At 40.8% G+C, this 24,327-nt stretch overlaps 2 protein-coding genes across 10 annotated transcripts in view; one reads left to right on the top strand and one right to left on the bottom strand.

Annotated features, from left to right (window-relative positions):
* Positions 1-13,259, top strand: part of LOC106041316 (protein PHTF1) — a 32,422-nt gene extending 19,163 nt beyond the window's left edge. The window contains exons 1-18 of one of the 4 annotated variants that reach the window (XM_048070828.2): positions 46-208; positions 273-329; positions 410-479; positions 934-1,092; positions 2,297-2,456; positions 3,273-3,398; positions 4,184-4,343; positions 5,133-5,303; positions 5,384-5,461; positions 6,231-6,440; positions 6,841-6,969; positions 7,344-7,616; positions 8,212-8,343; positions 8,476-8,562; positions 9,552-9,707; positions 10,126-10,221; positions 10,861-10,986; positions 11,430-13,259. In XM_048070828.2, coding sequence (XP_047926785.2) covers positions 164-208; positions 273-329; positions 410-479; positions 934-1,092; positions 2,297-2,456; positions 3,273-3,398; positions 4,184-4,343; positions 5,133-5,303; positions 5,384-5,461; positions 6,231-6,440; positions 6,841-6,969; positions 7,344-7,616; positions 8,212-8,343; positions 8,476-8,562; positions 9,552-9,707; positions 10,126-10,221; positions 10,861-10,986; positions 11,430-11,450 — 2,256 coding nt within the window. In that variant the 5' untranslated portion in view covers positions 46-163 and the 3' untranslated portion in view covers positions 11,451-13,259. Of the gene's footprint in view, positions 1-45; positions 209-272; positions 330-409; positions 480-933; positions 1,093-2,296; positions 2,466-3,272; positions 3,399-4,183; positions 4,344-5,132; positions 5,304-5,383; positions 5,462-6,230; positions 6,441-6,840; positions 6,970-7,343; positions 7,617-8,211; positions 8,344-8,475; positions 8,563-9,551; positions 9,708-10,125; positions 10,222-10,860; positions 10,987-11,429 lie in introns of those variants that run through there. The other 3 variants (XM_066983119.1, XM_066983118.1, XM_013189668.3) reach the window with 3 other exon arrangements.
* Positions 13,010-24,327, bottom strand: part of MAGI3 (membrane associated guanylate kinase, WW and PDZ domain containing 3) — a 73,564-nt gene continuing 62,246 nt past the window's right edge. For 5 of the 6 annotated variants that reach the window (XM_066983114.1, XM_066983113.1, XM_066983112.1 and 2 more), the window contains exons 17-21: positions 21,408-21,510; positions 21,165-21,297; positions 20,535-20,678; positions 17,617-17,755; positions 13,010-16,165 (exon numbers count right to left, since the gene is read on the bottom strand). In XM_066983114.1, coding sequence (XP_066839215.1) covers positions 15,069-16,165; positions 17,617-17,755; positions 20,535-20,678; positions 21,165-21,297; positions 21,408-21,510 — 1,616 coding nt within the window. In that variant the 3' untranslated portion in view covers positions 13,010-15,068. Of the gene's footprint in view, positions 16,166-16,610; positions 16,701-17,616; positions 17,756-20,534; positions 20,679-21,164; positions 21,298-21,407; positions 21,511-24,327 lie in introns of all 6 variants that reach the window. The other variant, XM_066983117.1, reaches the window with a different exon arrangement.

The following is a 24,327-nucleotide window of genomic DNA, read 5'->3' as shown; positions in this document are numbered from 1 at the left end:
GGGCCGCTCGGCGCTCCCCTCGCGCTGCCTGCCCGGGCCGGGGCGGCGCCAGGCGGCGGCAGTCGAGCACCGGGCGGGCGGCGCGCGGCGGTCTCCCGGGTAACGGCGGCATCGGCGGGAGCGGGCCGGGGCCGGGGCCGGGGCCGGGGCCGGGCCGCGCCCCATGGCCGCGCGCGACCGTGACGCGATCTCGTGGTACCAGAAGAAGGTGAGTGCGGCGCGGCCGGCGCGGGCGCGGGCCCGGCCGTGCCCTCAGCCTCGTCTCCTTGCAGGTCGGGGCCTACGACCAGCAGATATGGGAGAAGGCCATCGAGCAGACCGAGATGAAGGTAACGGCGGCGGCCCCGCCGCGCTGCCCGGCGCCGCGGCGCTCGCCGGGGCTGACGGGCCTTTGTTTTCGGCTCCGCAGGGCTTCAAAAACAAACCTAAAAAGAAGGGGCACATCCAGCCCGACCTGATCGACGTGGATCTCATCCGAGGTGAGGGGGTGCCGGCGGCGGGCGGGTGCCTCGGCGGGGGCCCGCCCGTCCCTCAGCGCCGCCCGGCTCCGTCTGGGCGCCGCCTTTCGGAGCGGCAGCGCGGCGGGGCGCCGAGGGCCTGCTGCCGAGCTCCTCTGCCGAGCTCTTCTGCGGGCCTGCTGCGGCCCCCGGCGTGCCGCCGGGCGGGGCCGTGCCTGGGGGGAAAGCCGCGGGCAGAGGCAGGAGGGGTTGGGCTCGGCGGGAAGGGAGGGCTCCGCGGCGGGGCGCGCAGGTGAGGTGAGGGCCTGCCTTGGGGCGCACCTGCCCGAGCTGCGGAGGCTGGGACGTCAGGCTGTTTCCCTTTGGAATTGCAGCATCCTGGCGGAGTTTGGCCTTGGCCAAAGAGGAAGTCACAAGTAAGAAAATTCTTATAGTTCACCTATAACGACTTGTTTATTTTTCCTTTCGTTTCAAGGTTCTACGTTTGCCAAAGCTAAGCCTGAAATCCCTTGGACATCGCTAACTAGGAAAGGAATTGTGAGAGTTGTGTTTTTCCCACTATTCAGCCAGTGGTGGATACAGGTTACTTCCCAGCGTATTTTTATGTGGCTCCTGGTACTCTACGTTATGCAAGGTAAGGAGCAGCAGTAGCCTGTGCCACAATCTTTTCTTCTGCAAGGCGCCTGATACTCTTCTGTAGTCCATAATATCAAGGATAAGGCTCCTATCTGAAATTTCTTGTCCGAGCACTGCCTGCAGACACAGGGCAAAGTTTTACCCTCAGTGTGTTTGTGGGTTCCACGCTCCCACCCTTTAAGGTGATGGGCTAACTTCTTGTGCGGTGTTTGCTCTGCCCTGTCTTGCTGATAAGGCACTGGATCAAAACTCAAGAGCCACACTGAGTCCATGACTGCCGTCTTTCCTGTGGAACCTTAGCCAGCTGTGCTTTGGCATTCTGCTTTTTTGTGAGGTTGTGATGGCATATCACTGGTGCGTACAGGACGGTGGAAGATGGGGTAATCATCTAGGTGAGAAGAGTTTTGAATTTTACTTTTGTTATACTGAGGCACCCCTCTTCAGACAGCTTGTTTGTACTTACAACTCTGAGCTGCAGTGGTCTGCACCAGATGTGGATTTGATGTAGGAACATTTAGGTAAGAAGTCTTTGCTTGGTGTTGCACAGATCTGTTTGGAGAAAAGTGCTTGGTCCTTTCTGACAGTAAAATCTATTTTTAGGCAGCCTCTTACTATCTATTGGGCATTAACATTTTAACCAGTGAAATCACAAGCGAATGCTTCTCTGCAGTTCCGCTGTCATCAGTAGCTGATTGTTTATGCTGTTCTTGATTTGTCCTTTGAAGTGATCTTTCAGCTTCCTTTTTCTCTTTGTCCAGTGTTTATTCTGTACCGTATAAAAAGTTACTTATCAAAGGTGCTTTATATCCCAGTGTACTGGAGCATTTTTAATGTAGTGTGAGGATTTATTAGCTCAGGTTTCTTCTATCAGTCCCGGTTCTTTCATTGTTCTTTTCTGAACAGATGTGGAACTTCATCTGCTACAGCTTAGGAGTAGGTCTTTCACAGAGCACAGCGAAAGTGTGTTCTTTCAGTGCATCCAGATTCTTTTCATATGTATTTTTAATTTCCTTCTTTGTGCTTTTTCTTCCTCTTTTGGGAAGACCACTTTGCAGAATAAGCAATTTCTATGAAGCGATGCCTATTGAGATCTATGACAGTAGTATTTGCAGAAGTTATATTTCAGAGTAAAAATAAGTAGTTATGACAGAAGTAAAAACTGGGTCATGCTTTTGCATTTGATACAATTTTCTCTTTTTCAGTCATAGCAGTTGTATTGTATTTCATGATACCTGTTGTGAATGCAAGTGAAGTCATGGGACCAATGTGCCTTATGTTACTGATGGGAACTGTTCACTGTCAAATAGTGTCCACACAGATCAGCAAAACTTCGGGAAACAACGGACTCAGCAGGCGGAGGAGGTGAGAGAGGTAATGGGTTTATTTGTTGGGATCAGAGCATATGATGGATTGCTCATGGGAGAAGTTAATGAGTAAATATTTTCTCTTCTGTTTTTATGTCAATGTTATTTAACTGCAAATGTAAAAAGGAGTATTTTCTGTCTTGCATGTAATCTTCTCATAATGAAGACAAATGCTGCAAAGTTACCAGGCTGCGATAGGTCTGCTTTAGCTGGCATTTGGGCCTTCTTTTCCTAAGGTAGCTTTTTAATATAGTTCCTTTCCATGGCCAGAGGAGGGTATTCTGCATAAAAAGGCACCCTCAAGGTTTTGCAAACCAAACTGGTGTCCTGCTTTGGTTTTAACTACACCAAATTGCTGATGTTTATTGAGAAGAGGCAAATGATGATGGATATGACTGGTGGATTCATTGCTGGCAATTTTCTTTGCGTGTGGGAAATGTTACAGGTCATCTGCTAGGTATTTGACTGTTTGGTGTGTTACTCAGTGCAAATGCAACTGTCATATATCTGAACAGAGAATAAGGGATGTGGTTAGATTTTTGCTGCCGTTAGATTTCTACAGTAAAGACTCTGTCTGGATATTTGTCTGTTGTATCCTTTTCAGTTCCTTTACTAGTGACGCTGATGTCTTGTGTATGCATAAATTCTGCTTATCCATGTAAAATTTATTCTGTTTGGAAGTAAGCCTCCTGTCTGCATGACTCATGTAAAATAGCATCTAAATTGCTGTTCAAATCTGATTCAGATCTTTTAAGAAAGACCTAAAACTAGCTTGCTATGCAAATTGAATTCTCCTTTTATTTCTTCTAATCAGGAAATTACGCAAATCTGTGGGTGTTGATGGGAACAGTGGGTCTTCTCCTGAGAAAGCCAGTAAAGAACAGCAGTCAGAATCTGCATCCATTCTTAACAGTTTATTTGGCATGGTTTTCCGAAGGAGGTATGTGATCTTCGCTGGGTTTGGTGCGTTTGTAATTACAGTGCGTGAACAATTTGATATTTGGAAAATGAGTACAAAATGTGTGCTGTCACTAATGTCCCCAGGGTCTGCCAGCTTTTGAACTAAAAGCATGTTTGGTATTGTAGGAGTCTTTATAATGTCCTTATTAGGAGATTGTACTATATCTCATGCTGTAGCTGAAATTAAGTGGTAGGTGGGTTGCAGAAAGTGACAGAGCTTATTTTTATTTATCAAATAAGTAACAATTCTTGAATGTGTATTCTCAAATTATATTACAGTTTTACCTAATTTTCAGAAGCAATTGTGTCTTCTAGTTAAGGTTGCTCGAATAGTCATCCCACTACACTGTCTTACTTTTTCTCTAAAAATAACCTGGGGGAAAAGGAGGATAGATTGTTTGGGATATTATTTCATTGTCTTTTACTGTTTTCTCAAGCAAGTTTCTAGATGAGTTTTCAATTGACAGATCCTTTCCCTTGATGCAGACTTCTTGCCTTCTGAGTTGCCCTTAGCTAGTTTTTTGAATAAGAAAATATTTCCCTCTTGATTTAGAAGTTTACAGTTACTAAAATGGTGAGAGTGAAGCAGATTTAAGTCTCTTCAACAGAATCAGGCCACAAAGAGCCTGTCAGAAGAAGACAGTTATGTATTCCCTTAGCTATTGTTTAATGTTGTACCTGCATGGCAAGTGACAGAGACCTTGACGTTTTCCTCAAAGAGCTTTTCTCTGACATAAAAGCACTTAATTTTGTTTTCTCTCACAGGGTCAGAAGGGTAAAGATGGTAGCTGAGAAAGGGACTGAGACAGAGAACGGTGTGAATGCTGTGAATAATGGCATAAAGCACAGACATGCCAGATCTGAATACAGGCTGTTGCACTTGAAAGAGAAAAATAAACTTTCCGATGCAGAAAAGAGCCATCAGGTACTGGCAAGAAACATCCATTTGAAGTGGCAAGTTTCAGTATTTTCTGTGTGTGCCCAAAAGTTTGTTGGTCCTTAAGTGTATGGATGGATCCAATTCAAGGTACTCTCTTTCCCAATAAATCTTTGCTTACATGTAGGAAACCTAAAAACCCTTTCTGCTTCTGGACTGAATAGATGGCATGTTGCTAATATTCACTGTGAGCACCTTTTCATGTGTCTGTTACAATAGTCAAGTGTGTTAATCACAGACAGTCCTGGAAAACGTCTGTTTTACCTAACTGCTTATTTAGTTATAGAGATCGCTGATCGTAAGCTGCTCAGTTAAGGAATACTGCTGATAACGATTAAAAATAAATAAATTAGAAATTTTCAAAAGCAGTTCTGTAAAATATTTTCCTTGCAAACAATTCTCACGTTATCCTCTGGAGGTTGGAACACGAAGACTGAAATGTCCTGGGGGGGAGAGAGAGACTAAGTTAAGGCATCGTGATTGTTGTTTAAAGCTCTAAAACAAGCAGCTTGTTGGAGTTACTTTTGAGGCTCCTCTGGGTCAGTAGGGTGTTGCCTCCAATATGAAGAACATAGATTAGAATTTGTTCAGAACAAATTTCTTGAGTCCTACAGGACTGTAGTACTGTGCCGTTCCAACTTCTCTATTTCTAGGCATTTGTAGATAAGAGATTACTGTGTATCGTGGCGTAGTTGCAGCACTTGCTCTGAACCTGCGGTTTGATGCAATTCAGGTTGGTCCTTTTGGTGCCTTCATCTTATTTTGCTGCATTTCTAGGATGATTGCACCAACAGAGATGGTATTTCTGATGACCTTTCAAGTGAGGAGGATGCTGAAGCAATGGCACAAAGGATCTTACTATGCCAGAATGCAGAAGGGGCTTCCAGTGACAATAGCTATGAAGAGAAGAAAAGGCCTCTTGTTTCCCTGAACCAGGCTGTCTCACAGGTACTCATGTTGAATTTATGCCATTTTCCACGCAACTTTCTGCTATGGATCATGGGCTGTTTTTCCTTTGTTTTTGGCAGGTCAAGGAAGCCCTTAAAGGTGCCAGAGACTCGGATAGTGTCGTGGAATCTGAGTTGGAATCCACAATATACAGTCAGGTATGGTGGTAAATTCACAGGCTTAGCTTTTCTGAGCCTGACCAGTGCGGGGATATCCCTCCCATCAGAACAGACCATTACTAAATAATAGTGCTTCAGCATCTTCAGGTGTAACGTGTGGCCTCCCTCCCTGCATGTTTGCAGCTTTGTGGACTTCATTCACAATTGTGACTATTCTATTTTTTTAACAACAATAGCAAAAAAAAAATCATTCTACTAGCAGCACATTATGGTCCAAGCTGCCTTGAATTGCTTGTATTGTTGTTTGGGAGGCAGCACTGTATTGTAGCTTTTATGCTAATAAATTCTAATTCTTGAAGAAATAAATATTTTATTCTGTGATATATACTCATTCACTTAATTACTTGTTTATCTTCCCGACCCACCACTCCCACTACGTAAAAATAAAATATAGATGAAATGTATGGATATAAGTATTTAAATAAATAAAATCTTAACATAGGTTATGCAGAAACAAGAAAAAACTTTGCATTAGAATTAGTGAGTCAGTTTTTATTTTGAAAAATTGAGAATGGAGGTGGGGAACTTATGCTATCCGTGTGACTTTCCATGTAGAAATAACAATTGCAAAAACTGTCACTAAGTAAGATTGCCCTTAGCAGCTCACTCATCAGTCTGTATCAGGTGGGTGTCACTGTAAGTTCTCAACTGAGACTGAGCCGTGGAAGCTGATTTGTCTGATCGCTTGGAGAGGGGAATGCAAATTGGGTGTGGGGCTGTACTGTGTAAATTTTGTTCACCTTCAAAGGACTCAAGATCCTGCATTAGCGTGGGATCCCGGAGCTGTAGTGTGACCCGGAGAGACTCAGAAAGTACTCGCCATGACTCTGAGACAGAAGACATGCTTTGGGATGATCTGCTTCATGGCCCAGAGTGCCGCTCATCCTGCACCAGTGACAGCGAGGAAGTGACTGTGAAAGGTACCAGGCGAGACCTGAAGGAAGATGTTTTCCAGCAGGTTTGTTGTTTTGCATGCAGTAGAGAGTACTGTGAAAGTTTTCGTGTTTTTCTTTCTTTCTTCTTCAATTCAACTACCCCCTCCCCCCCTTCCTCATTTGTCTGCCCAAATAATACAAAAGATGCATCTGAATGCTGTTGGTGTAATGTAAGCAACCTACTGCAGGATGAACCCATTCTGTCAGCTGTGCTAATCACACAGAAGGCTAGAATGATCTAAACAGAATCAACGAACTTCCCCCCACTATCAACTAGACCACTGCTACTCCCAAAACAAAGTGTTTCACTCAAAGACAACTTTGGAATCCCCTTTCGATTTAAATACTTAATAGGAAAAATAATTATTTAGTAGTAAGATAAAAATGCATCATATGCCTGTTGCATTCTTTTTTCTTTTATAGAATCATTTGTTTTGGCTACAGAATACAAGTCCAGCATCTGCAAAAGTGAGTGCACTGATCTGGGAAGGGAATGACTGTAAGAAGGTGGACATGTCTGTGCTGGAGATCAGTGGGATTATCATGAGCAGGGTAAGAGAGCTGTAAAGCATTGCAACCTTTCCCCCTTACACTTTAAAAAACAACAAAAACTGAAAATAGCTACACTGGCAATCAGGGAATGCAGTATAAAACTAGGTCCTCCCACAGCTGCAAATACAGTTGTCCTAAATGTACTTAGGAATTGCATAAACCAAAATTTATCAAGTCTCGGTAAAGACTGGTGAGCATTTTTTGTTTTTAAATTGTGGTGTTTGGACTGAAATGGGTGGAATTACTTTATGCTATGTCCTTTGAGGCAGGGGGGAAAATGAGTGCTCAATTAAATTAATGCTGCCACAGCAGCGTATGTTTCCTTTGATGCAAAAAACCTGGTTGATCATGCTGTTTTTGTTCCTGCCTGCCAGGTTAATGCCTACCAGCAGGGAGTGGGGTATCAAATGCTGGGAAACATCATCACCATTGGATTAGCATTCCTACCATTCCTCTACAGACTCTTCCGCACAGATAACCTGGAGCAGTTGTGCTCCATTTCTCTAAAGGAGCTTTTGCACATCTTTTGTGGAGCACCTGCTAGCATCCCCGTCATTGTTTTGTCTGCAATCAACTTCCTTGAACGTCTTTGCTTAACCTGGATGTTTTTCTTCATGATGTGTGTTGCTGAGAGAACATACAAACAGGTATGCTTAAATATATTGAAACTAAAATATTTCAAGAACCATGGAGCAGTGGTTCTTCCAAAACTATGCTACCAATCAGACAATGGCAAGACAAACATGTCTCAGCAAGCAGAAGTGTTGAATCTGGTAAGATGTGTGAGAAACTTAGGCAGGTGAGTCTGGTAAGACTCTATTTATCAGACGTAAGCTTGTCGATACACTTGCTACTTAGGAAAAAGCATACTTAGCTGGCCCGTTCTAAGGTGTAGCATTAGAGAGTTGGCTACATCACATTCAGCTCTGTCGTGACTGGGCAATAGCTTTGTCAAAATAGTTCTAAATACTGCATGCTATGAGGAAAGGTGTCGTCATTTGCTGGTTTAGCAAGAGCTTTGTGGCTACCCTTGTGTAGCATCAGCAGTTCTACCTCTGCCATGCACAAGATGAAGAAATGTCTGAGAGGTCAAGCCCTGCAGTTAGGCTTTCCCAGAGTGCAGTAAAGCTAAGTCTTTCTGCCAGTTACCACTAAGCAAACCCTAGCAATGTTTTTTCTTTTTATGTTTTATTATGTTTTCTAATTTATGTTTTTGTGTGTATGTGTGTTTTTAATTTGCAGAGGTTTTTATTTGCCAAGCTTTTTAGTCACATTACATCTGCTCGGAAAGCTAGGAAATACGAAATTCCTCACTTCAGACTCAAGAAGGTAGAAAACATTAAGATCTGGTTATCCCTTCGTTCTTATCTAAAGGTGAGTTCTAATCCAAGAATGGGTGCGTTTGGTTATTACAGTGAGTATAAATGAAGTCTCTAGGTACATTACATGTCTCTGCAGATCCTACATCCAAACCTTAGACCTGACTCAGTGTCTTTATTTCTGCAGAGGCGAGGCCCCCAGCGATCTGTGGATGTTGTTGTATCATCCATCTTTTTACTGGCTCTTTCAATTGCTTTTATATGCTGTGCCCAGGTGAGATTTTTTTAAAGTAGTTAAAAAAAAAAAAAGATGATTTTCTTTTGCAGAACCTACACAACGCTTGCGTTGTAGCTGTTGGTCTCCAAAATAGTATGGGGAGTGGAGTTCTGCGTTTTTAAAAACTTTGTGATGTTTAGTTGGTAATAGATGTTCATTCTCTACTTTTGTGGTGGAAAGCTTGGATTTTGTATAATTAGGATTTCAGGACAAAGGCTTTTTGCACAAAATAAAGGACTGCCTAAACACCTCATGTGCTCACAGGACATTTTATTTAAGAGGGCTGATTGCAGCGCCATCTTAAAGAACCCCTGTGGTTGAAATACAGCTCAGTAACTATTACACCTTTTAATTCTTCACTGAACCTTCTGTTACAGTAAGTAGTGTTAGTAAAGGAGCTGTTTCTTGGTTTCTTTGGTTTTCGCAAGAGAGCAATTATGTTTTTTAGGAAAGTTCTTAATACCAAGAAGATGCAGTTGTGATGGAAATAGGACTGATGATTAGTAGATACTGACTCTCACTGCTGTGATTGCTTTTGTAAGCCACAGGTTACTGGAGAAAGCAATGACAATCCCCATCCTGCTGTAATAGACCTGATGAATAAATGCACTCCTAGGAAAGGCAGAATCAGCTTAGCATGGCTAAGGTAGTCTAAGGCCGTGCGAAAAGCACACACAAGGAAAGACATTTAATTACTAGTTAATTGGAAAGAGGGAGGAAAGAGAAAGTACAAGCTTTCAGGCTAACACATATTCTTCTTGGTGGAAAAAAAAAAAAGGCAAATTCCAAGCTAAAACAAGGTTGTAAACAAGTTTTTTTACTTTAACCTTGTTACGTGAACGAATTATACTTCAAAGGAAAAAGCATCAGTCACTATAGCGCATGGATAGCTGTTCAGAAGAGGAACGAGGGCAAGGCTTTTGCATCTCTCCAAAGAATAGGCATGTTAGTTGTTACTGATGTAGATGTTTTTGTTTTCAATACAGGTCCTGAAGGGTCACAAAACATTTCTGAATGCAGCTTACAACTGGGAGTTCTTAATCTGGGAGGCAGCACTTCTCCTCTTTTTACTACGCCTAGCATCCTTGGGATCTGAAACCAACAAGAAATATAGTAATATTTCCATCTTGCTTACTGAGCAGGTACCTCCATGCACTTGTTCTCCCTTTGGCTTTATGCCGTTTTTGGCTATAACTATCGCATTTCAAACCATCTTAAAAAAAATACCAGAATCAAATTTTAAAATTTAAAAACCAACATTTGCGCTGCACTGTAATAAAGCAATATAACTGTATAGCTAGGGAGAGACAAGCTGGTAAACATTAGACAGACTCAAATTTTAAAGTTTTAAATTATTTTTGGCGCGGGCGTTAACGCATTTGCCACGTCAATCAGGAAAATAATGATATATCACTGTTAAAGTCCTCTGCCTGTCGATGTTATTATCACTTCTTTAGGAGTGAAATTGCAAAAATGACTCTACTTTTTCCGAAGTCAGAAATTGTTTGGGGGCTAGTGTTGGAATATTAATCTCCACTCTGTAACGTTTATCTGTCACAGATAAACTTATACCTGAAGATGGAGAAGAAGCCAAACAAGAAAGAACAGCTGTCTCTAGTAAACAATGTTTTGAAACTCTCTACAAAGCTACTGAAGGTAAGTTCATCTCCCTAAAAACAGATAGTTGCTCAGCTTTATGCAAACAGTGGCTAATGACAACAACCGCGTGGTTTTGCTCTTTCCAGGTCCATTGTCTTTTGATTAGGTAAGTTAGGTTTCGCAAAGGGAGTTTTGTCTGTACTCTGACAACAGTGGTATAAGATCTAGTAATACAAGATTCATGTAGCTAATTATGTTGCAAACATTTGACTAATAGTGGCTTGCTACAATTTAGAATGTCATTGTCCTTCAGCAACTTCAAAGTGGAAGTTTCTTGTTGACAGGGGCAGGCTAGCTATTTGAAAAGAAAGGGCATAGTCTAAAAGCCACCTAGAATAGTCTAGACAAATTGTGCAGTCTGTTGCATCAAACTCTTGTTATGAAGCTAGTATTTATACAAAGGAGGTTTTTCAGATCCAGGATGGCTGTTAGAAAACATCTGAGCAGGGAGGCCTGAAATCCGTAGCGGGAATTTTTGCATGAATGTATAAGTAAGGCTACAGAGGCAGCAGAAAGTCTGCCAGAAAGCCAATATTAAGCTAAAAAGCAGATTAATTGCTTCAGGTATGGGCTAACTAATGGCATGTTGTGGGTTGTGTGTTTTTTTTTCTTTTCTCTTTCTTTCTCTTACTGTAGGAATTAGATACCCCATTTAGGCTGTATGGGCTGACCATGAATCCATTAATCTACAATATAACACGTGTTGTAATACTTTCTGCTGTCTCGGGTGTTATAAGTGATCTGCTGGGATTCAATATCAGAGTAAGTATAATTCCCACATAAAGAAGAAAACTCTTGGGCATGCGGGTATGTCACTCTTACACCATTGCCAAATTCCCCTTCACCCAAGCAAAAAGACTTGGTTTGAATTAGGCTCCCTCTGCTTGGTAATTCAGAGAAGGGACCATCCTGAGTCAAGCTCTACCTCCCTGAGCCAGCTGGTAGCACAGGGTGGGGGAAGGACAGCCCTGTCTTAAGTTTCAGCCTTGTTCAGGCTTGCTTAAAGCCGTTAGTCAGAACCCTAAGTTCTGTCTCTTCAGAATACAGGTATGGTCCTCCTGTAGCTCACACTTTTAAATCGTAAGCTCACTGAGCACAGCATTCAGTGCAGGATGGGTGAAGGAGATGGGAGTCTTACCTGTAGATGAAAAGCATTCAGCCCTATGGCTTTCAGGTCTATACTCATTCTCAACATCTCTTTTCAGTTATGGAAGATCAAACCATGAACTGACCAAACATCAGCACTCAGCCATCTCCTCCACCAGAAGGACAGACCAGAGACCAATGGCTTGGGCAGAAAGCAGAGGCGCTCCCACATTACAGAACGATGTAACTGACGAGGTCTTCAACAGAGTCTCAGTGTATGTACTGAAAGTTGTTCCTCTGCTATACTGTTCTATAACTCTGTTGGGCTAATTAATGGTCATCTTATGGCATACGCATGTACAACAGAATAAATGGGGCTACACAGTAGTAGATGAGATTGAAAATATCAGGAATTGCATGCACATACTGTGGGGCAGCGAACGCTATAAAAGTCATGCTACTGCTCTTACTGGAGTGGCGCGATCGGTGCCTTGTTTCTTTAACGAACATCAATCCTGTGCATAAGCTAAACAAAGAGCCCTCCTGTTTCAGTCTGCATCATCATTTTCAGAGAGCACTGGAGCTACACTGACTTCAGAGCTCTGTTCAGTTAGCCAGTACTTACTGGCAGTTACCTGAATGCGCTGAGGAGTATTTTTCTTAGCATCTCAGTGTGTTTTAGGCTTTGCCTCTTTATCCTGAGCTACTGCAGGATGCAGTGAAGTTCAGTCTGCACAAGATGAACGCTGCCCCTACACTGACAGTTGTTAAGCTTGCAGCTGCATAGTAGCTACAACAGATTAATGCTGGTTGGCTTACATTAGGCTTACTGCAAATAAATTATTGTTTTTTTGAAAACATCAGTTACGTGAGAACAACCTTACAACACAAACTACATGTAAAACAGCTATCAGCTAAAAGTATTTTGCTATGTTCATTCCCTCTAACATCTCCATTATGGTTAATCAGCGGGCAGTTAGTAGCACGTGCTATGTGCAAAGGGCATTCTGCTGTAACTTCTGACAACCAGCTTAACTCAGTGTTCTGTGAAGCTGCTGCAGCCACGCACTGCAATAGTGCCTTACACTGGAATACCTAAGGAAGCGTTCTGTTGTGTGGTCAGGTCAGTGGAAGATAAGTTACAAAGACCTTCTCACTTAAAAACAGATTGTTTAGAAAAGGCATAGGAGAGAAAAAAAAAAAAAAGCTATCTGTTAAACTTGCATTTTCCTTAAGTTTTGTGACTATTATCTTCAATTATATTAGCGATGGAAAAAAAAACCAACAACAAAAGAAAACCAACCTTCCCATAGCTTCATTCTTTCACTTAAGGAGTAAGAGGGCATGAGAGTTTTAGGTAGCAAATTGTTTATAGCTATTTTCTGTACAAGGAAAGGTTGTAAGGTGGAAAAGGAAATGACATTTTTATATATCAAAATGTACAAATAAACCTACAGTACAAGTATTTCATCATAAACAACTGTTTCTACATGACTTCATGATTTTTATATTACCTTCGTTGAACATTTGTTATTTGAACCGGGAGTCCAGAAAACTTCCAATAATAAATGGCATTTGTTTTCCAGAAGAGTATTATGTTTGTGGGTAAAATCTGGGTTATAGATTTATCTGTTTAAAGTATCACGCTACTGAAAGTCAGCAGACAATCTATTTTATACAGTGCAGAACCAACAAGCAATGAACTGGACTTTCTTTTTTAATATCTATATAAAAAATAATGAGCGATTTACAGGTCTCTTTCTAGTCAGAACCTCAGAAGTATGTATAAAGGTGCTGTACATTATATAAACATTTACACCCAGTACATCCATACACTGCTTAGCATTCCAAGGCCACATTGCTAAGTCATCTGATACAGTAAGTACAGATACAAGTTCTATGGAAAGAGAATTCACACACAGATAGGACAATAAATCAGGTCACATTAATATATAGAAAAAATAGAGGGGTAGTTGATGACAGGGAAATAATTTCAGTGGTGCTATTTCATCTCTGTACTAAACTTCTGAATCTGTTTCAGCATTCAGTGGTTAGGGCAAGTGCATACAACAACAAAAAACAGACTCTCTTGTTAAGAATACATGGTTAATATCTACATAGACTAACTTTGAAGTATTAAATATTTTCACAGTCATACTCCATAACATGGAGTACTTGTTCATGTTATGCTACACAACAAATCAATGGATCATCCAATGTGAAGCAGCAGAGCACAGTTCAGATCTGCTTTAAAGCCAATGTCATTTTCAAAGTGTTTCTTTAAAAAGCTGTTTGAGTAGTCATCTGTACTTCTAAAGAGTTCTTCAACTCAGAACTGAATCACTGTGCTTCAATTACGCTTTAAAAACATTACATGTTTCAAAGCCTAAACAAGTTTGAATTTTCATGAGTAAGTAACGCTTGACCTGCTACACTTCTTTTTCCTTCTGCAACCTGGACAAATACATTCCTTTTACCACCTTTTTTTTTTTTTTTTTTTTGCAGTAATTACAGACCTATCACATCAGGAAATCACCTCTAAAACTATCATGGAAATAAAACCCTTCAATTTATGCAGTCTGTTGTTCTTACTGCTATAGGTCTAATATATGTCAGAAGATTCTGGTGGTAACATTCCCCAGTATTATTTTTTTAAAAAAATCTGTATTATAGCCCAAACAATAGATACTAGGACTCATGTACCCTGTATATCATACTATTTAGCACTCTTAGACACACGTTTAAAATAAAATATGGGAGACCTAATACACACAGGCAGGAACTTCATTTAAGGAGCTAGTATGGCAGTTGGTTCTGTCCTAAAGATCAATTGTTAGCTCTACAGAGGGAAAGAAAAAATCCAATTCTTAACTAGCATTAAATAAGTAAAGATGTGACTTTTTAGTATACAGCACCACAATGAGGCTGAAAATAAATGCACACTCAATGCTTATGTTTACAAAGAATGCTAAGGAGGACATCGTGCCACAAGTGAAACCAAAAGAATTATGCTATTTAACAGAAACCAGCATTTTCTCCTTTTTGACAGATGTTTGCAAACAGTTGTTATAAGCATCTTCATGAATCAAGAAAATAAAGCAATTTTGTTGTGTTCGTAAAAGGCAAAATTACAAAACATTGATTTATGCCAAATATAATTTTTATCTACACGATTTTATATTAGGTATAAAAATTTAAGAAAAAGACATCAATTGAAACAGCATCAGTGGCTCATTTGCTGCCCTACAATTGATAGAACCAACCCACCCATCTTCTTACTGAACCAGTAAGACATGGGTATTTCCTTATGTAAACATGCAACATGCTCTTGAGAAAATACCCATTTCGACAAAACCTTGACTTTCCTGTGACTGGAATACATATGAGAAGAATTAGATTGACTGGATACAGTAGATAACTTGGCACAAGAACAAGAAGTGAGTCATGATCACATTGGCAATATAGGCATTAAATAATTTTGTTCAGAAACTCACAATACTATCTGAGAAAGCCGTAGCAGTGCAACGTTGAGAGCAGCAGAACACCGCCTTCAAAAGGACAAGGGGACAGCAGCTTATGGAGGCATTTCATTTAAGCAATCCAAACGGTCCTTCATGCAGCTTAGATAATTTAAGAATGAATCAAATACTTTCCACCCTCTAACCAGTTTCTGAAAAATATGACAACTTTGTGAAAAGAAACAATGCTTTTAAATGATCATTATTAGAAACTTGATTACATGTTCTAAAAAAAGTCAGTCAAACCCGTTTTTCAGCCACACCTGCTGTATTGGTGACTTTACATGCACTTGGTACCCTCCAAGGTCCAGGAGTTATTGGTGTTTTCTTGACCGGAGAACTATTTTCAGATTTGGAAATTCCATCATCTTTGGTTTCATCAGGCAGCTCCATGTGTCGCTCTCCATGCTGTCTGTTCAGAATATCAGTCTCCTGTGCGTCTAGCCTTCTTTGTTTCTCCATGGAAAGCAGTGGAATATTGGAAAGACTTGAAGTTTTGAATCTGCTGGAACTCAGTTCTCCAGAGTTTGACTTCCTTATTTTTTCATCTTCGGATGTGTTTCTCTTAGAGTCACTGAATGGAAGGTTGCTCTCCTCAAATGCTGCATATTTTCTCTCTGGAGACCACCCTTCCTTCTTTCCAGAACTCTTCTGCTTCCCTTCTTTCCTTGTGACTCCTATTTTACCATTTCCACCTTTCAGTTGCTCAACAGTCATCTTATCACCGCCAGTTAAGTCAGGATATTCTTGTAACTTGCAGGACGCTTCTATGTTTCCTTGCTTACTGAGATGCTTTTGAGGACTGGCAGACCTGCCTTGATTTCCACTGGAACACTCTTTTTTGCTACTATTGTTCATCCCTATTTCTGTGAGTTTACTCTCACTCTTTCTGGAACTGTCAGGTTTATGTGAGAGATTGCCGTAGTTTTTTTCAGGATCCCCCTTTCTAGGGCTGTGCAAACCTGTGTGATGGTGTCCCTCAGCTGCCCCTAACTTTTTTGGACTTGCAGATCTGTCTCTTCTGGTCCCTAATTCCAAACTACTTTTTGTGATTTCAACGCCAGGACTGGAGGAGAGATCCCATCTGTTCTTTGTTCTCTGGGGAGAAGACAGAGGCTTCATCTCAAACTGGTTTTCAGTTAAAGTGCTTATCTTTTCAGGCACAGTGTTCTTTGCTTGTTCCAGTTTCTCAGACAGTTGAACTTTCATTAAAGCTTCTCCTGGTACTGGTAAATAACACACTTCAGATGGGGAAGCAGAATGTGAAGATGAAGATAATGGTGACTGTTCTTCATATATTACAGTTGATGAAGATGGATTATAACTATCCCAATCACCTGGAAGTAAACAGAGAGAGATTTGATTAAGTTTTTTAAGACTGTTTTAGAAACGTGCATGCTACTGAGGTATCAGGATATTATGTGAAAGCTTCAATTTAAAAAAGATACTGTAGTGGCATCATCTAAAAGTTTTATTTAGTCATTTTTCCATATTGCATTGTTCTACAACCTACAACAATTGTAAGGAAGTGACTTTGGAAAAAGCTTGTGCTTATGCTGGCTGGATTTCTGTGGGACTGACATGGTCTTTTATAAGCATAATTTTAGAGCCTATGCAGCCAAATTGCAAAACAAGTTCCTGACCTACATTGGTTACAAGAAAATCAAATGCTAAAATGCTTTTTTTGCTAAAAGAAAATTGAAAATAATGAGAAGTTGAGGTTATTCATAGCTTTGCACTTTAATAATAGGAAGAGATGAAACACGAGACATGCAGATTTACCAAGTCTTTAAGGAAAACCCAAGAAAAGCACTGAAAGCCCTTAATGTTGCTCAGGTTTCACGTAGGGACACAAACTGGAGGGAGCCAAACCTGAAGGAGGAAGAGAAAAAGCCCAGAACTACATACCAAAATCATAGAGTACAGCAAGCAAGAATTCAATCAGGAACGTATGATTAACAGCAAGACAAGAGGCAAAACCTTTCCCTTCTTTACAGTCACTGATCTAGTAGTCTAACTTGTTTAAGCTATCTCAGGACCTGACTTTGGCAGAGGCCTGGACCAGATGGTCTCTAGAGTTCCTGCCTGACTTTCGATGATTGTGTGTTTCTATGTCAGATTTAAGAAATTTCCATGCACGAGAGGGCCAGCAGTGGTTCCAGATAGCTCTTGTGCTGTCCTCTTGGTGCACGGTAAACATTATTTAGCATTGCTGAAATTACACCAAGCTTAAACAGCTGTTAGTAAGGAGAGAGCTAGAGGTGAACCTCACACTGGTTCCCTCTGTTCTCGCTTGTAAATGCTGATTTAAGAGGACCTCAACAGAAGTTCATCAGAACACAGAGGACTCTATTTAACTTTCACACTTAGTGACAAAGTAATTCAGTGTGAAACACAAATGAAGCCAGTCAGGAAGCTAGCAAGATGGCACAGAACAGATCTCGTAGGTCACAGATGGGCTGTTTCCATGCCATGCACTAATTCACTCTGATTTTACTGTGATGTGCAATTTGGAACAGTAAGATGTTAAGAACCATCTTCTAGCTCTCTGGAGGAAAGAAATGGAGAAACTTCTGAGCAGATTTTATCCCTTGAGCGGATGCCAGTTGCTGCCTGTAAATGACTGAACACAACAAACTATTTGGTAGTTCAAACTGTGTGTTTTGAAATTTTCAAGGGATAAACTCATGGTTAGTTAACTATTATTGAAAGGCTCTTCATCAGAAAAAGTGACCTTACAATTTTAAAGAAATTTACACAAAATGAAACCACACTTCAGATGACATACTGTGATCTGGTATCAAGCCAGTCCCTGGTCTCAGCAGCAGCAAAACTTTATTTCCTCCAGCCTGAATCAGCTCAATAGCTCGTGTGTGTGTGATTCCTTGGGTGGGTTCTCCATTAATTTCAACAATTTGGTCACCAACCTGGTAAGAAAATAACAACCAGTTCAGTTTTTATGAATCACAGCCACCATAAAATAATTTTTAATTTAGAAAGAAAAAACAGAGACAGATGCATCTGTTTTTCCTCTCTCATTAAATCCACATGAAATCAACAATAACAATACCACCCCAGCTGATTATACTGGGGACTGCTGATCATACAACACAACACAACACAACAAGGTGGCAGTTCAGAACTCTTCATGTCAGGTCTCCTATTCAGCCAGCTCAATAAAAAGTCTCAGCTTACTTTAAACATATCTTCCACTTATTTACAAGTGATGAGACAGGTACAGCCATGTTCCTGAGCTTATTTTCATTCTGGATCATCTTACAGAGGGAGATTATTGACAAACCATGAAAAACCTGGCAACATGCATCCGTATGTTTAATAAAAAACTGACTGTTACTATGGCAGAACAAGTTTCATATAAAGGGATGGATTCATTTTTCCAAGTAGGAAAGATCACCTTTATGCAGTTACCTGGGTCTCTGAGGCCAATTACCAACTTATGTAGAAGTTGGGTGGATAATTATACTTCACACCGATTTTGCAGGCTACCAGAACGGGGCTCAAATGGTATCTGTACAAAGCATCGTGAAACCTATTTTGCAATACACGGGTCAGCCAATGGATGTCACCAGTGTTTAAATTTAGCAGTTTAAAGAAACTGGGCTTTGTTAAATAAAACGCCTCTGCCAAAGAAGGTCACTAGCTGGTTACGCATCTGATAGGACAGGGCGCTCTGCACCATGCTACGTGCCTCGCATCATGCTCAGCTGCCATTAACTGGGTGAGAAATTCCTCTCCACTGTTTTAGAGTACAGCCAGAAAAATGACAGCATTTTACAGCTGCAGGAGGGACAAAGTGAACGACACAAAACCCACGAACAATCTCACACTGAGTGAGCTCAGAGCTGCGGGGGCACGCAGCGCAGCACTTCTGGCCCTGCTCCACTGCTCCCACCAGTGCCTGACCTGCAGCTGACTGGCTGCGGACGGGTCCAGACTGCACCCACCATCAGCAAATATATTCACTACGGAATAACAAAAGCACTCATGTGGCCAAAACCCGTGTCCTGAGTGATGCAACAACCAGGGCAGAAGCGGTGCAGACAGCAGCGTGATTTACTTACATTCATATTGTACTAGCACTTTGCCTCCTCTTGCCCCTGACACATCTGAATTAAGCAGCATTTTATTCACACAAATGCACCACCAGAAACGAATAAGGATGAAACACGTTAGGATTCTCCCATGCTGGTGGGACAAGCAGCTGACTCTGTTCTGAATCCACTTTTCAGATGTGATTGCACTACTGTTACACACAGCTTCAGCACAGGAATGGCGTGAGTCTGCAGATGAACTCTGCTCTACTGTACAGTCCATTTGTCTACTAGTCAAAAGTAGGACTTCTGGGAAACAGTAAGATGAAACTTGAGCCTGTTGTTCATGTAGGTTTGAATCTTGCTCTCAGCACCTTTGCCACCTGTGATCACAAGGCACTCCTGTTTTACTGGCCAAAAGGTGATCAGAAACAAAAGAGTAACAAAAAAGATCTGGATGTGACTTTATGAGAAAAAGCATGAAGCTCCAGGTTTGTTTTTATTATTTAATCTGTCTGCTAGGATAGGACTCCTTTCTGTTAAGAGATGAAACTGGAAAACTCAGAAACAGGCAACAGGATGTACTTCACTGTACCACGCTGGACTGAGGAGGAAGAAACTGTGAGCATTTGAGGAGCCTCCTATATACATACATCCTTGGCACAGAAAGGTGCCTGGTGCCAAGTGGTAGGGTGGGCTTTAAAAGACTGCTGAGGAAGCTCCCCGTGGTCCCCCCTCCCTTGGGATCTATTTCTGGGCTCTTTCTTGAACACAGCTATGTAGGCAGAGACCATCGGCTCCCATCATGCTTGTCTTCTCCCCTGGTCAAAGACAACATGCAGTAAATCTTTATCTCTCTCCGAAATTTAATTTCTGCAAAGAATTAGGATAGTGGAAGTTAACAATACATAAAATGTCACATCCAATTGAGAGTCAGAATAGCTCCAGCAAGTATTGAGTGTCAGCTCCATCCTGGTAGACTATGGTACAAACGGAGGCAGAGACGTGTGTCAGTAGCCACGCACAGAGCGAACCACCAAGGGGCTGCATTTCACGGTCACCTGACTCAGTTTTGTGCTCTAGACTGTGAAAGTTCAGCTCTGAACGGAAGTCACAGATATCATGTACCATCAATTCTTTGCTATTGTACCTATATATTTTGTTTTTCCTACAATAACAGAGAGTGAATTTCTTACAAAAACATAAGCATCAGCAGAGTAATCTTTGAAAAAAATATTAGGCTTATATCTTCAAATAATGCACAGAACATCAATAGCACAATGTACACATAGAAACTCACTGACTTGGACAGTGAGTATACTTTCCGTTTTCTGCTCCACCATGCAATTTCTTGTCTGGAGTATCCTGATTTACTGCTGCTAAGCCCAGGGACATTATTATAACTCAGGCACATGGATAGACAGATAGGTCATTTCGGATGGCCAGAGTTACATTTTCTCCTTTAAAAGCCTAGCACCACAGCATTTGCTATCGCTGCACAGTAATAGCTGAAAGGACAGCTGTCCAGATGTTTTTTTGCCTGCTGGGATCCTGAACTCATGAAAAAACAAAGTTTGTTACCACCATAGGCAAATTAAGTATGTCAAAAGGCTGACTTCTGTGCTAACAAACTGATTAGAAAAGACAAACTCACATGTACTCTCCCATCTTTGACAGCTGGTCCATCTTCAGCTAGTCGAAGGATAAATAAGCCCATGTTGTATTCCTTTCCTCCTCGAAGACTGAACCCAAACCCTCGAGGGCCTCTCTCCAATTCTACTGGGAAACAGCCAGAATTCTGTGCAGGAAGTGAGACCAAAGAGAAAAAAAAAGATGAGGACCTATAGGCAGACTTAAATTTTTGTTTCTCTGGAAAAATGCTTTACAAATTTCTACATTTTGAGAAACATGCAATATACAATTTAAAATGAATTCATCACAACTCATGTATGATTAAGTGCAATGGTTTCATTCTAAGTCTAAATATAAATAACATCTTTCTTTCTAAGTTTTAGATATGCGTAAGACTTCTTTAGGAAATGTTGCCAGAGCGTCAGTAGTAGCCCTGTTCCAAGGATTTTGTCTGAGTATTCACCTATGATAAGCAAATAAATATAAATTATTAGCAAAAACATTCTGTGAAATGCTTTAGTGCATTTTTATAAGCAACCTTCTACCCATGTCTGACATGGAAACATTTTACTGTTCTCATTTTGAATACTCTGAGGCAATTTCACTGTAGCGTCTTGATGAACCAGCATTTTGCGTGCCTCTGCATGGTTACCTGCACCTGCGAATGACGACTACCAATAACTGAAGCAATGCCAGCATCCGGTTGTGTCAAGTGCTTATGCTCGGGCCACGAAAGCCTGTAACTATTTGAAACTTCTTTTCCAGCTTCAGCTTCGGTAGCTACCCTACAGAAAAGTAAAAGGAAGCGGATGTTACCTTCGCATTTAAATGATCCCACCAGTCAAGCTTTTCTAGTTGTTTTCAGTTCCTTTTGCCAAATACAAAAGCTCTGTACCTGTCTGTGCTGGAAGGGTTCATCTGTGCTGATCCCAGAGGTCGGTGCTGTGGAGCTGGACTCTGCTTGGCAGAGTTTGTTCCCGATGGAGGACCACGATGTTCTAATAATTCAAACAAAAACAACAGTCAGAGATAATTTTCCAAATATAAAGCGAGGCACACGCAACAAGAGACCACAGTGACCATCAGTGCTATGTCTGCTGCTCTCAACTGCCTGGAACAAAACAGAAGGTTTGCATCTGAAATTTTGGGAAAAACAACCACAGCTTTCAGAGGATGAGCTGAAAGGCAGGTCTGTGTAACAGCTGATGGGCTGCTCACAGTGATGCTACTGCCACAGTCCCTCAGATTGAGCCAAGCTCACACCAGTTACCAGGTGCAGAGGATTTCCCTAGGTTTAGTGCTGTAAGCCAGAAACCAATGGCAGTTCATCAGTTCCACAGCGTACGTTATATAGAAATTTTACTCTTACTTACACTGCTTTTTCTCTGAAAGAAATACACAATTTTAACCAAACCCAACATGAACAAAATGCTTTTAGACGGTCTGCAAGTTGATAAAGAGCAGAAGGTGTTAGAGCCAGTCAGATACACAAGGTTGGTTCAGATGCTCAATATAACAGTAATTTGTAAGGGATGAAGAACAATGACCATTTGAGAACATATCACTTTTATAAGGTAAGAGGAGAATGAGGATTTGCAGGGGCAATTAGGATTCACCGATGAAGGCCTGAACAACAGAGGCAAACTGTCAACTCTTTTAAGCTGCAACACAGAGTCTCCTATAGGCCACCTGGGAGAAAGTTTATGAAACAGTCCCAGAGCTACACTGGAGCGACCAGGTAACTGGCATGTATCAACAAGCATTTTAGTGTTCGGCTTTCTCCCAAAGGCTAAGTAAAAATTAAACTGTAATGACGCTTTAATAAAATCCTTTAAAATAACATGATTTTCTTTACCACACAAAGTAGTGACTGTGCATTTTACAATAAATCCTTTGCATTTATAAAGTAAGACGTTTCAGAATACAAAATGTCTCTCACTTAAAAGAGTAATGAACCATAGTCTATGCAAAAAGCTGCCTCTTAGCTAGAAACTTAAATGGCAAATTGTGGCCCAAGATGAACTTATATACTGAATTATAAACTAATAGATTTATTTTCCTTATACTGTTTTTAAAAAAATCCCAAACAGTCAAAGTGCAGTTGTTCCAGTCCTCTGTTAGGTGCATCTCATTATTCATTTCTGAGTTAAAAACAAAAAACCAAACCCTAGTAAAATATATAAAGCGCTCAAGCATCTTATGGAAAGGAAAACATAATGCGTATTATTAAACTGAATTTCTCAGTTATGCTAGACCTCAGAAATCCTTCATAGGACTTGTTGGTGCTATTACTATGATGCGCCTTAAAGAGGTTTTTCTCTAGAGATAAAATGTCAACTTTTACTTCTGGTTTATACTCAGAATTTTAATTTAGAAGCACAGGCAAAAGAAATGCCATCTGTTTGTACAAATTTTCCAGTCCTCTTTCAGCTTTCTTTCTTGTGTTTCTAGCTAATACATGACAGAAGCTGACAGGCTCCTGCTTTTGTGAAAAATGTTAAAGAATGTCTTCTGGAGCATGAAGTGGAATTCGTTTATTCATATGAAAAGCAAAGACCACAGATCTGTGAAAGCCAGGAGGGAGAGAGGAGTGCTACATGGTAGCATTTTCATTGCCAGTCTCAGAGGACAGCACTGAAGATGAGGCACTGGGGAACATTAAGCTCTAGGAGAGTTTATGTTTTGTGATGCTGTACAGCTTTTGGCAAAACAGGCATTTTTCTCTTTGGAGCTGCATATTATATTCATCCTTGGTGTTATCCACCACCTTGTGAACAATCCCTGTAAAGCTCAGCTCTCTCCCTGGCACCCCAACAGGGGGAAAGGACTAAAGCCCTGACGAATTTATAACCACTCTGGCTTCTTAAGGGATTCTGCTGCATGAAGGGTTATGCTGTGAGCTAAACTCTATTTTTCCAAGTAAATGAGTGAGAATTTTAAAACAGGGATTTATTCCCATTTCTGTGGAACAGGTTCTGCTTCTCTCTTTCATTGTCACAAAATTCTTTACGTCTGAAACATGCAAACTTCAGCTGTTTTAAGTCCCCCACATTTTCTGATTGGTCTCCTCAGTCTAGTGTTACCACCTTTTTTTTTCTCCCCCCCCTTAATTCTCCTCAGGCTCTTGATTTACCTCTACATTTTGGCTCCAAATCTCTAACTGAGGAAAGGAGAAAAGCTAAGTTCTTATACACTGTCCAGGTAAGGTCATGCATAAATGAGGGAAAAAAGATTATATTCAGAAAGCTTATTGTAAAGACAAAGAGCCCCTGAGAAACAGATCTAATGCAACAAACTCAAATTTCAATTGCATTATAAACATTGCCCTGGGCAACTGCTTTGAGGTACATCCCTTCAAACTGCAATGAATTAGATTTGATAGAAATGAAAATCTTAATAGAAAAATAACAATTTATAGAAATCTCTCTGCTTTAAACATTAACAAAAAGGGAAATTAAGTTTTTGAAATTCTGTATTACGGGCTGAGATAGCACGTTAAATATTTGCAATGAATGTGAAATTAGAGAACGATCTGTTGGCTGTATTCACATTCTGGCTTTAGGCATTAATTATTTAAAAGGTGACAAAAGCCAACTTTTTGGCAAAATAATGATAGCAAGTTTAATTAAACCCACAAGCAGCAATCCAGAAAAATGCAGTGGTAAGCAGGGTTAGAAAACAGCTTTTCAGTTCAAATGATTGAATTTTACATATTTATAGTGAACTGTTTGCGTAGGAACAATACCATATTGAACGCAACACTGCATGGGAGCTTTCATTACAAATATCATCTCTGAAGATGGGACTTAGCAGTC

Source organism: Anser cygnoides, chromosome 25 (assembly GCF_040182565.1).
Source record: "Anser cygnoides isolate HZ-2024a breed goose chromosome 25, Taihu_goose_T2T_genome, whole genome shotgun sequence".
Classification (NCBI taxonomy): Eukaryota; Metazoa; Chordata; class Aves; order Anseriformes; family Anatidae; genus Anser; species Anser cygnoides.
The sequence above is the reverse complement of the archived record's forward strand: the minus strand, read 5'-3'. Positions and strand labels throughout refer to the sequence as shown.